The 13,514-nt window shown below is 36.8% G+C and overlaps 1 protein-coding gene across 3 annotated transcripts in view; it reads left to right on the top strand.

Annotated features, from left to right (window-relative positions):
• The window catches only part of LOC127803936 (translation factor GUF1 homolog, chloroplastic), a 96,667-nt gene that overhangs the window by 29,931 nt on the left and 53,222 nt on the right, over positions 1 to 13,514 (top strand). For all 3 annotated transcript variants that reach the window (XM_052340584.1, XM_052340583.1, XM_052340585.1), the window contains exons 3-6: positions 2,115 to 2,201; positions 8,938 to 8,994; positions 9,222 to 9,287; positions 13,216 to 13,278. In XM_052340584.1, coding sequence (XP_052196544.1) covers positions 2,115 to 2,201; positions 8,938 to 8,994; positions 9,222 to 9,287; positions 13,216 to 13,278 — 273 coding nt within the window. The remainder of the gene's footprint in view (positions 1 to 2,114; positions 2,202 to 8,937; positions 8,995 to 9,221; positions 9,288 to 13,215; positions 13,279 to 13,514) is intronic.

Genomic DNA, 13,514 nt, shown 5'->3' with positions numbered 1-13,514 from the left:
AATAATTTTTCTATATCTAATATAACAAAATATAATTGTATTTTTAATGAAAAAAATGAAAATTTTTTAGTACTTTTATGCACAAATTAAAGCCAAGGTTGGAGAGATAGGTTTGATCATATGATAATATTTGTCCTTTTGGCCAATTCATCACTCTCAACATATGCAACCAAACATGGGATAAATATGTTTTCTTCCACCTTATCCAGCAGTGATGCCAAACAAGGGGATAAAATCCAATTTATGACACAGTCACACCATCTTCTAGGATATTATCTGCAAGCTATCCCATTTCCCATCATGATGGTCTATATTTCTCATAATGTTCAGTCACATTGCAGTAGCTGTTATGGCCGGTATTTGTATCCTTTTGATATTATACGAAATATGTTGAATTTTTTGGAGTGATTGGCTAATGGACTTCAGTTCACCTTTTTTTAGCTAATGGGCTTCAGTTTGTGTGTTAACCTTGTGCTTTCTGTGTGCTTGGTTTCACTCTTCGTGGCCTTTCTCTTTGTAAGATGTGGTTATGATGGAACAAGAAGTATTTGATACACATCTATTGAACTTTTGTATTTTAGAGTGGTCATTACTATTCTTGCTGATTATATGATTGAAAACATTTTCATTAACTCCTTCCACCTTGTCATCACAAAATTGGATCTCATAGTTCAGCAGAAATAGGATAGCCCGCCTTTCATCTTGCAGCATTCTGTCAATTGGCCTTATAGATGCAGTATATGGAATCTTATAACAGCTACTATTTTCTTTCTAGCAAGAAAAATTGTGTAGTTTATTAGTTTTACTGCGTGCTTATTGATCAAATAAAAGGAAACATGCATTTTAATGCTTAGAAATGGCTGTCTTCCGGATTGATGGCTTAGTCCTACTGAATCTTACACCTACTGAATCTTACACGTATAGCATGCTGTCAGCTTAAAAGGAAATATAAGGGGCTGTTTAATTGTGGAAAATTGCCCCAATTTTCTGGAAGATTACTCCACTGAAAATGGAACATTAGAAAAATTGTTCAAATACAAAATTTTCCAAGTAGAAAATGGAGATTTAGAAAATGTGGTTCTCTAAAATGTACTAAACTTGGAAAACTCCTAAAATGAGTTTTCCAAAATTTCCTTCCTAATTTAGAGATTTGGAAAATGTGTTTTTCTACAAAATTTTACATAAGTTTTCTGTACTAATAAGTCTCTCTCTCTCTCTCTCTCTGTTGATGATATGCTTCAATATTCTAGATTGAAAATTAGTTTTCTGTATTATTAACATTTGAATTCTTCATTGCAATTAAGAATTGTGTGTAGGAGAGAATTGCAATGAAGAATCCTGAGGAAATTAGAGTGACGCAGCTCACAGCAGCATTTAGACAAGATTTGATGATTGAATGACATCAAATCTGCTCCAATTCTACTCCAGTTTCACCTCTTGATGGTTTTGATGCCATGAGAAATGATATGCAAAACTGAGAAAAAGAGGAGAGGAACAGAGATTGGAGGGAAAAATCAGCTCAACTCTATCCACTTAGGGTTTACAAGTATTTATGCACAACTGTTATGTACTGGCCAGCTAACTATTGGGTACAACTAATATGTACAGCACCTAAGCTAGGTACACTACAATCAAACTAACATGTATTCTCAACAAATTAAAGCAATGAATTTTATGAATAATTGAACTAATTTAAAAATTGGCCTGAACTTTTGACCAGATGCATGTGACATGCTCTGGTATTGGTCAATACTAAATTCGCTGAGTCATTCTATTGTTCTCACTATCTTTATTGTTGATTATGATATATAATTTAAGTTCTCATACTCTTGATTCTAACAAATCTAAGGGGAGAAGTCGATTTTCATGGGTTATTGTTCCTTGCTATTGAGTTGTATTCACTTGAAAATTCAAAGTTGCCTTTTTCTAAACTGTTCATTTTTGTACTTACCAATGTGAAAGGCAAATTTGATGTTGTATTTCTGACTTTCTGTTGCATGTATTGCACTTATAGCCTTATTTTGGACCTCTATGCCTCCATTGATCTTAATGAGCCATTTTTGTTGACCAAAGGCACTAAACTTGCAGTTTTTTCTGCATCGTATTCTATGCAGGCTGCTCGAATGCGCTTCATGTACAAAAATGAACCATATTGCCTCAATCTTATTGATACTCCAGGGCATGTGGACTTCTCTTATGAGGTATGTGTATATGGCCTGTTAGATCTTTAATTTTCTGGTCTGGCAGTAGTGTTACTGGGAGCAACCTTTTCTTGTTTGGAAGTAAATTTTGTCACTTTGCACCGATTCACTAAGATAGTGGTCAATTTTTGTGGGAAAAAGGAAATAGTGTTCCTTCATATTTTATTGATGTAAATAACAGAATTTATACAAGACTGTTCCTAAGAATTCTCCTAAGAATTCTCGTAAGTTTTAGGACTAGATTACATTCCCTACCTTTTAGGACTAGATTACATTCCCTACCTTCTAGGACTAGATTACTTACCTTATATCTAGGATTAGATTATAACAATTTAAATATACAACAAATAGATAAAACACAAAATAGATAAAAAAGGTAAAAAGATAAAATCTTATCTCTATCTTGATTCTTGGCCATCTCTTATCTTCACCGCTTCTTAATCTCGTTCCAACACTCCCCCTCAAGCTGGGGAGTAGATATCAATCATACCCAACTTGTTGATCTTGGCTTCAAATTGGGTATTTGGCAAACCTTTTGTAAGAACATTAGCTACTTGATGGTTGGAAGGAATATATGAAATCTTCAATAGACCACTATCCAATTTTTCCTTTAGGAAATGCCTATCAATTTCAATATGCTTGGTTTTTTCATGTTGCACCAGATTGTAGGCTATACTTATAGTTGGTTGATTATCTCCAAAGAGTTCAATATGCCTTTGTATTGGAATTTTCAAATCTTCTAGGATAATCTTTACCCATAAGAGTTCACATACACCTAGAACCATAGCTCTAAATTCTGCCTCAACACTAGATCTAGCCACCACCCCTTGCTTTTTACTCCTCTAGGATATCAGATTTCCTCTTAGGAATACACAGTACCCGGTTATAGATCTTCGGTCAACCAGAGAACCACCATAATCAACATCTATATAGCCTTGAAGTTTTAAGTTTGTTCCTGGAGCGAATAGGATCCCTTTTCTAGGCGTAGCTTTAAGATAGCATAAAATTTTCCTTACTGCTGACAACAAACGATATGTTAGGCCTAGTATGTGATAGATATATTAATCACCCTGCCAAGCGTTGAAATCTCCCTTTGTCCACTTCTTGACCACCCTTATTAGCTTGTAATTTTGTATTGGGATCAACTGGTGTCCTTCCTTCTTTTCCTCCTAATAGCCCTATTTCATCAAGCAAATCCAAGACATATTTTCGTTGTGATAGAAAAATACCTTCCTTTGAGTGTGCTACTTCTATACCTAAGAAGTATCGTAATTAGCTGAGGTCTTTGATTTCAAATTCCCGAGGTAAGTTTTGTTTGAGACAACCTTGCTCAATTGTGTCATTCCCAGTAACCACAATATCATCCACATAGACAAGTAAAACTGTTGCCTTTTCTCCTGTATGTTTGATAAATAAGGTGTGGTCTTCTCGGCTTTGGTGGTATCCCATAGAAAGGATGGCCTTTCAAAATCTTCCAAATCATGCACGAGGGGACTGTTTAAGCCCATATAGGGCTTTCTTGAGTTTACAAACCTGATTCTTTCCATCTCCTTCATGTTCAAAACCTGGAGGGATTTCCATAAAAACCTCTTTCTCTAAATCTTCGTGTAAGAAGGCATTTTTGACATGAAATTGTTGCAATTTTCATCCAAATTTAGTTGCCAATGCTATGAGAATTCTCACCGTAGTCATTCTAGCCACATGAGCAAAAGTTTCTAGATAATCATTACCATAAGACTGAGTACAACCCTTGGCCACTAGGCAGACCTTATACCTGTCAAGAGTTCCATCGGCCTTGTATTTGACATTAAAAATCCATCTGCATCCCACTGGTTTTATATCCCTTGGTCTAGGAACTAACTCCTAGGTTTGGTTCCTCTTTAGTGCATCCATTTCTTCTAACATGGCCTTTTTCCAGTTATGATCTTTCACAACTTCTTCTACTGATTTGGGAATAGCAATTGCATCCAATGATGTTAGGAAGCTTTGATGTTGAGGGGATACACGGTGGTATGATAGATAAGCAGCTAATGGATGTTTGGTGCAAGTTCTAACACCTTTTTGGATGGCAATTTGAAGGTCCAAGTCTAGGATTTCTGGTTGAGGCTGAGATATACTGGAGGTGGTGGATGAGTGCTTACTTGGTGTAATTTCAAGGCTCGTATTAGGAGCTAATGATGTGCTTGGTTGCAGTTCTTCAATGGGCTGCCTTCTCTTGTACACATAAGGAGAACCTTTATATCTTATAAGAGAACTGAGCCTCGAGTGAACTTGTTCCGTAGGATGATCGGTTGGTAAGGGTTGAGGTGTCATAATAGGGCTGGTATCTTGGGAAGGAAGACCCTGACCGACTGCACTTGTTTCGAGACTAGTATTTAGAAACTCCCAGTCCATATCTACAGGTTTGATATCTGCTTGCCTTACTAGAATGGGAGCAAAATAGGGTTGAGATTCATTGAATGTGACATCTTTTGAAACATAGAACTTTTGGGTGTTTGGGTGGTAGCACTTATACCGTTTTTGTGTTGGAAAATATCCAAGGAAGATACACTTAAGAGCTCTAGGGTCCAAACTTGTCTCTATGGATTTTGAGTATATGAACAAAACATACACATCCAAACACTCTTAAGGGTAACTGAGTATGAAGATTAAGGTCTGGGAAAAATGAAGTCAAACATTGGAAAGGACTCTGACCATTGAGAACTCTAGATGGTACCCTATTAATGACATAAGTAGCAGTCAACACTGCCTCCCCCAAAAAATGTTTTGGCACATGATGATGATGAAGTAAGGTTCGGGTGACATTGAGAAGATGACGCATCTTTCTCCCTGCCATCCCATTTTGTTGGGGTGTATCAATGCAAGATGACTCATGTATGATACCCCTTTTTTGGAAATAATTGTGCAAATGAGTGTTAAAATAATCCTTTGCATTGTCTGTTCTAAACCTTTTTATAGTAGTCCCAAATTGGGTTTGAATCATTTTGCAAGATGTGATCAACACGGACCTAATAGCTGCCTTATCTTTTAGAAGAAATACCCGACACATTCGAGTACAATCATCAATAAACGTAATAAACCATTTTTCCCTAGAACAATTGTGTATTTTGGACTGTCCCCAAACATCAGAATGAATCAAGTATAATGGTTTTGAAGAAAAAATGTTAGTAATTGGAAACAAGACTCGATGATGTTTAGCAACGATGCATTCATCACACCTGAGACTACTAGGATCTAAAGAATTAAACAAATCTGAAAATAATTGTTTTAACACTCTAAATGAAGGATGATCTTGTCTAAAATGGTGTAACCATATAGAAGATAAGTTAGAGGCTGACTGGGAAGAAGAAGAAAAAGCCACAAGTTGCTACTTTCTCCTTGTAGAACAATCATTCTCCCCATCCAAGATATAGAGCCCATTTTGAACTTTAGCCACCCCAATCATCTGCCCCATTTTCTTGTCCTGAAACTTACACATTAAAGGTGAGAAAACAGCCAAACAATTAAGATTTTGGGTTAGTTAGTTTCTGTATAGAGATTAAGCTTGTAGTTAGAGCTGGAACATGAAGAACTTGTTCAAGGGAAAGTTGAGAGTTTAATGATACTTTGCCTTTACCTAAGATAGGGATAGTGGTTCCATTGGCAATCATGATATGTTTGGTAGGCTCAAGGGTGTCATAAGTCACAAAACAATGAATATTAGGGGTCATGTTGTTGGTAGCCCTTGAATCAAGGACCCAACTATTATTCTTACCAATTTTAGAAGCTGAAAAAACTGTATCGGAAGGGAAGTTACCTTGGGAGTTGAAGTTACCTTGGGAGTTACCTTGATGGGCTAAGGAACAGGTTCCTCCATCTTGAAACGTCCGGAGAAAGGCCTTTAACTTACCTAAGTCCTCGGTATTAAGTTGGGTAAAATTAGTTTCTGCTTCTCCTTTATCAGCCTCCTCTTCTTGTTTCTTGTTAACATGAAAACTTTGGGATTTCATGTTCTTGAAGCCTCCAATCCTGCTCAAGACTGTTTCCTTTCCATGCAGTTTAAAGCATGTTTCCCTAGTGTGGCGGGGCTTTTTTCAAAAGCTACACCACTATGAATCTCGATTAGTACTAGGGCCGTGGTTCTAGAATCTTGATCCTAATCTGCCGGGGTTCTGAAACCTTGATTTTTTAGCTTTATTTCCTCTGCCTTCTTGCTTGCTGATCACTAGGGCTGATCCCTCGGTGGTATGTTTAGTTAGCATAGCATATCTTCGATTTTTTTCACTCCTTACAATTGCAAAAACCTCATTTAGATTTGAGAGTTTATCCTTACCAAGAATTTGCACTCTTACTTGGTTGAATTCAGGATTGAGTCCAGCTAGGAACTCAACAATCCGGTCTCGCTCAATTATTTGATTGAGTGTTGCAGCATCTTCTTGGCATATCATCTTGATGGGCTGATATTGGTCAAGTTCCAGCCATAATCCTCTCATCAAGTTGTAGTAATCTGTGACTGTGAGCTGGCTCTGTTTGGTAGATGTAATCTTTGTTTTGACTTCAAAGATCAGGGAAGCATCCTGGGCTTTGGAGTATGTTTGTTGTGTTATCTCCCATACGGCTTTGGCTGTGGTCAGGAACATAAAGTTCATCCTAATTTCTGGTTGCATAGTGCCCCATAACCAAGACATGATGCAAGAATCATCTATGTGCCAGGCTATGTAAGTTGAATCCGTTTCAATTGGAGGGTTTCCAGTTAGATGGTTACTCTTCCCACAGGATTTAAGAAGTGTCTTCACTAATTGGGCCCATTTGAGATAATTCTTTTCGTTCAACCTATAAGATGGATGGACTATAGGTAATTCAGAGGCGAGAGGAACTTCACCAGCTATTGGAGAGTGATCTGGCTGGTGTCCTTCCACTAGATTTGTCTCACTGGTTGCAGGATTTGGACTTGTTACATCTGATAATTCTGCCATCACGATCCGAGGAAGGCTGAAATCTTGAACTGCTGCAGGCTACCAAAGGCTCTCGGAACTGCAGGCTAGTGAGTGCAATAAAGGCACTCGGGTGGGAACAAATCAGGCCAATAACTGTGCAATGAAGGCAAAACTGATTGGTGGATCAAATAGAAGGCTGTGCGATGAAGGCAGAAATAAGGAAGGAACTGTGCGAGCACTAGGGCTACAACGTATCAAGCTAGGACTGATGCTTTAATACCATGTGGGAAAAAGGAAACGGTATCCCTTCATATTTTATTGATGTAAATAACATAATTTATACAAGAGTGTTCCTAAGAATTCTCCTAAGTTTTAGGACTAGATTACATTCCCTACCTTTTAGGACTAGATTACTTACCTTATATCTAGGACTAGATTACAACAATTTAAATATACAACAAATAGATAAAACACAAAATAGATAAAAAAAAGGTAAAAAGATAAAATCCTATCTCTATCTTATTTCTTGGCCGTCTCTTATCTTCTCCGCTTCTTAATCTCGTTCCAACAATTTTACATGAACTGATTTCTGTCAGCTGCTGGAAGCAGATAAAAACATAGGTAGATCGCTGATTTAAAGCTAATTTTGTGGGTTTAAATTCAAGGATAACTAAGTGCATTTAGATATATTGTTAGGCATAATGAGAGGATTCTAATGATATAAAGATTATTAATTTTAGTTATGATTTGTAAGGTCTGGATTAAGGGCTTAATAAGGGTAGTTAAGATTAATTAAGCAAGATTAGTGAAACTCCTGCTTTAAGAAGACTGGAGAGATTGGAGAAGCCTGAAGCAGCATGAGGTGGTTATAAGAGATGAAACAAGCTGGGTAAGTGCTTTCTTGCATGAGAAGCACGTAATTAGGGATAAATGGTAAAAAGGGGGAATGGCCAATGCCCTGCTGCTTTATCAGCTGGTGAGCTACTTCCATTTGCCTATAAATAGGTCATTCCTCATTCATTTTGTAGCACAAGCAAGTGTAGATGAAAGGCTGTCTAGGGATAAATGGTTTAGAAAGAGAAAGTGCTGGAAAAGTAGGGGAAGTGAAGAAAGGCTAGAAATGCATCTGCTCAACTGGAGAAAAGGCTTGAGGAGCTGTCTTGATTGAGGTAAGTGCATGGTTATGGTTCATATATGTCAGCATGATGCATGAAATGATTTTATGGCAACTTGTTATGCATTAAAACGTGATTGTATATGTGTGGGTGTTGTGAGCATGCTGCATGATGTGAGTGAAGCAGGTGTGAAATGTGAAGGTTTATTTCCATATAAGAGTATGTGTGGCCCCTCTGGCTTTGGAAATGAGTTGAAGGTCAACGGTGAGCTTTTGGGGTCCTTAGGCCATGGGAATGATATAACCAGGTGTGGGCGATGGGCATGAACCTAGCATGCACCCACTAGAAAGTGAAATGTGGAAACTTGAGGCTGCCTACATGGACTGTATGAGTGATGGGCATTGTGTATGAATATATTGTCAGGTAATGAGTCTAATGACTTATTGAGATTGTGTTCTCATGCATTTTATTTTTTCATTGCCAACCATGTAAGGGATGGGGAGGAAGACTAGCATAAGGGGGATGGGGAGGAAGACTAGCATAAGGGTATATGGACGAAGATTTTCCTGACACTGTATTTTTGGAGGCATTTCACTTTGTGTTGGATACTTTCTTGTCTAAACCAGTGTAATGAATTCTAATTTGTAAAAGTCTCTTCTGCAAAGTTTTTGTTTGACATCCTGTTGCACTATTCCACATTTTCAGGTTTCCCGTTCTCTTGCTGCATGCGAAGGTGCTCTTCTTGTTGTAGATGCTTCTCAGGCAAATCTTCTTGATCATCTGTTTAGATCATTATTTTTGTTTCTAGTTCTTCCATTTTGTAGATGAAATTCTTATCTGGCTAGCAATGATACCGAACATTGGTTTTGATTCCATGGAAGCATCATCTTTGGTGCAAAAAAGCATATTAAAAGAAGTCTTACTGTTATTCTATTGTATTTTTGTTCTGCTAGTTAATTTTCCCATTGAAATTTTGCCTGGTTTTGTAGGGAGTGGAAGCTCAGACCCTGGCGAATGTTTATTTGGCTTTAGAGAACAACCTAGAAATAATCCCAGTAAGTGGTCTGTCTTGCTGCTTTGTGGTACTCAGCTAATGAGAGTATTGTGCATCCTTCAGCCTTCGTTTCACATTCATGATGGTGAAAATTTATACTTGTTAGACTTAATTCTAGAATTTTCTTTTCTGATTGTCTTGGACAAGCTAGACACATGTATTATTATATTTTTTGTGTGTATAAATACATAATATTATACAAGTGAATTGCTCTATATATTCCTAGCTAGATGGGTTTTTCTTTTATTAGGAGGTTGTCCAATGGAAAGAGAAAGGATGAAAGAGGATTAGTTTAAGGCCATGAGTTTTCCTTGTAGTTAACAAGGTGTGGATTACATAGAGCCACTTGTGGAAGAAGCATTAGCTGACCCAAGTAATTGAGAGTAAAGCATGTTTAAATTGTACTGCGTTGTGCTGGATGCAAGTTGAGAACGTTTTGTGTGCACATTAACTTGGGATTGAAATGCTCAAACATTTGCCAGATGTAGAACTGTCAAAAGCTGCTGATAGACCAAATTGATGGAGATTATTATCGAAAATTTATGAAACAAGTGTAAATTCTCTTAGTGGTTAAATTATGCTATCACTTCCCTTTGTCTTCATGTGCATATATCATTTTTGTGGTTGAACTTTTATTTGTAAATAGGAAGAACTACAAGCCAGTTGCTGCAGATCAAGATTTTTTTTTTTTTTTTTCTGTAAGTTGCTGCAGATCAAGATTAGGGCTTGGTGCTTTTGAGCACCTTTACCTTGGGTGAGAACATGAGATGTTTTAACCCTACATTTAAAGAATTTATGGTGGGTAAAGTATTTTGCATCTTTAATATTAAGAGATGCTTAGTTCATTGACTTTCTAGGAGTAAGAAACAGAATAGAGAAAAAAAAAAAGAGAGAGGGAGTTTTGGAATACAAAGGTGAATTGATGGACAGCAAAGGACCTTTCCGTCAAAACCCTGGCAAAATACATATCCCTCATGGATAAAGAATCTGGAGTCGTTGCCTCTTAATTATGGCATAATCCAACCTCCCATGTGAGAGATCCCTAGAGGAGGTATGGTTTCCCCCTATCAGGAGGGCATGGAACGAAGCAATCTGTTTCAGTCGGAAATTATTGACATTTGGAACATTTTGGTCAACTTTTGATCTACCACATGAAGTCTTGTATTTTCTCCTGATGTTCTAGAATTTCTTCTTTGCCCTAGATCCTAGATTCCATCCATAATGACCCCATGGACAATGTAAGGACCTGGATTTTCTATAATAAAAATTATTGGGTAACTTTTTTTCTTATAATAATCTCCTTGGACTCAAATTAATCCAATTCTCCCAAGTTCATAAATCATTTTGCAGTTGAGGACCTTTCCTTATTTCTTTTAGAGAAACATTAATTCGTAAATTTTGATTTAACCCTTTGAACAAGTCCCAAAATCCAAGTCAACTTATTGAACCCATAATTTTTACATTTATATCAGTGATTAAATTTCTAGATTTATAGCTTATCACTAAAATGATCTAAATACCCCTTTCAAGCATAATACTCTATGCTGCCAAAACTAAAGTCTCTCCCGAACCTCCAACTTTTTGGGGATCATACAATTTTCTTGTTGCATGAGATCCCAAGACTCTTGGGCATCTTCTATAATTCTAGGGAATTTTCTAATCAAATTTAGACCACAAGAAAATTCATGATTTGTCCTTGGACTCATGGTTATGGTTCCTACCCATTTTGCCTTTTAAATGGCTTTTTCTTTATTTCATCTTTCCAGATTTAATCTACAGATAATTTTGGACACACTACATTTCTTTTTTTCTGATTTCTTCTAAATTATTTTGATCCCTTTAAAAGACTAAATTTTTTTGGTCTTAACAGATCCAATATTCTGATCTTATTCACCTGTCAAATGTGTAACACAATTCTGCGCCATCCCCACTACTGGGAGACTAAAAAAAATGGTAATACTTAAGGTAATGGAGGGATATAATGGTAATTGGACGGTATAGAGTTGATAGAATGAAGCTTCCTTAGAGGTTTGAACTAAAACCATTGGATGAGGAAGTGAACAAATGGTACAAATGGTCCACAACCAGGAAGTGAACAGTCAACAGGACAAAACTGTTGACAGTTTTGCTTTATCAATCAACAGTTTTAGTGAACTGTTGACGGTGCTTAGGCTGGTGTGCCATCAATTTTGTTGTGGAGGTTTGATTTTCATAGGAGTTAAATGTGGCTTGCATCTGTATCTTCAGGGTGGCAAGATAAATCTCTAACTAGTGGAGAGCTACTTGTATGGTGGTAAATATATCTACAAGCTGCATGTGGAAATTTTGTATACATCCTCATCCCATGAAGCAGGAGGTGGAGAGTTTAATTCAAGCATGGGTTGCAGTAGCTCCTTTATCCCTTCTCTGATTAAGCTAGATGTGGTACCTTTGCTCCTCATCGCCTTCTATGCTAGAATGATTCAAGCCAAGTAAAAATATTTGGCTTAGCAGTTGCTTCCTCTATGTACTGGGTTTTTGCAATGCACCATAAAGGCTGTGAACTCAATTTATGTTGTTTAAATGGTGTTTCTTACCCGCTTCTTGTGTTGCTCCCTACTTGCAATTAGACTCTTAAAGGGCGGGTGAATCGAGTCTATGTGAGTTGTAACAAATTTTTGCCTTTTGAAGATTGTATTCAATTATATTTTATAATCGAAGATGAATATATGACATGATATTGCAAGATATTTAAAAACAACAATCACACAAAGAACACAAGAGATTTATAGTGGTTTGTCATCTACCACGCCCATGTCCATTTTAACAAGACAGAACCTTGCGCTTGCTATATCAGAACCACTAAGATTTCCACCAAGTTCACCTCAGAAACTTGTTTACAATACCTTAGATTTGATCTATCTCTAGGAAGCTAACCCCACAAACAATAGTTTATACAATTGAATACAAGCCCTAAGTCCACACTTTGGATCAAATATCGCAATAAGCACAATAAATAAACAAAGCAACAACTTTAAATGACATACTTAACAGTGTAATCCTCACAAGGCCTTGAATGATAAAGCTTTGATGAGCCCTTAATGCCTTGGTTGCTCCTCTCACAAGATGAAATTTGAACTTTGAGTGCTTTAAGAGCTTTCTCAGTTGAGAGCCTTTAATGTGCAATGAACGATTGATTCTTGATCTTTTTGAAGTTGTTTATATACTCCATACACTGATTTTCAAGTCCCCCAATGACTAAAATTGCATTTAATGCTCAAAAGTGACACTTGCAACACAAAAATCACACAGAAATATAGTCATTACAGTTGCAGAGTCAAACCTGTAGGTAACTATAGGATCCACTGTAGATTCAAAATTTGAATCTAGTCAGCTTAGTTGATCTATCCTTAGGATGAAGGCATCGACTGTCAAAACCAGAATGTTTTAGGGGTTGGCCTAGCCAAACAAAACATTGGCTATAGATCTCGGTTCTCATTTCTAGAATGTTGAGGAGGTTCAACTCAGACAAGCAAAACCTCAACTGCAGGATTGACTGCCGTTTCCAGTATTCAACAGAACCTTGGCTTAGTGGATCTAAACCTCGACTCTCATTTCCAGTGACCAGTAAAATGTTAGCTCAGTTCTAAACCTCAGCTGTAACCTTGACTGTAGGTTGAAACCCATTTTATTTTGTTCAACCAATTTAAACCTCAACTCTAGATTTCTAAACTTAAACTTTTGGGCATTAAATCACATAGAAATAAGTTTTGTTTAAGTACTTAATAAACTTAAGTTTTGTTAATCATCAAAACATTTATTTAGGAGTTAATTAAGCAAGTTGGCTCAATATTTTGTTATGGATATAATTTCTTTTTATTTATTATGGACCAATTTAGCATCCTTCTGAAGCAGAATATTATTTGAGTTAATTGCTATCAATCTTGCAGGTTTTGAACAAAATAGACTTACCGGGTGCTGAACCAAGTCGTGTTTCCCAAGAGATTGAAGAGGTTAGTGCATACCCCTATTAAAGAAACAAATCAGTTTATGTGTTTATTGATTTGGTCATAGATAAGGACAATAATTACGTTTAGGTGTCATTACTTAAAAATGTTGGCCAGTACACTTTGTACTGCAAACCATTACTGATTGACGTAACATGCACTTTTTTGTTTCTATTTTGACCAATTCTTTGCCTGTTCCTATAGGAGATTACAAAAAACTGACAAGATAGATAGTCTGAACT

Source organism: Diospyros lotus, chromosome 6 (assembly GCF_014633365.1).
Source record: "Diospyros lotus cultivar Yz01 chromosome 6, ASM1463336v1, whole genome shotgun sequence".
NCBI lineage: Eukaryota > Viridiplantae > Streptophyta > Magnoliopsida > Ericales > Ebenaceae > Diospyros > Diospyros lotus.
This window is presented reverse-complemented; position numbering and strand designations above follow the sequence as displayed.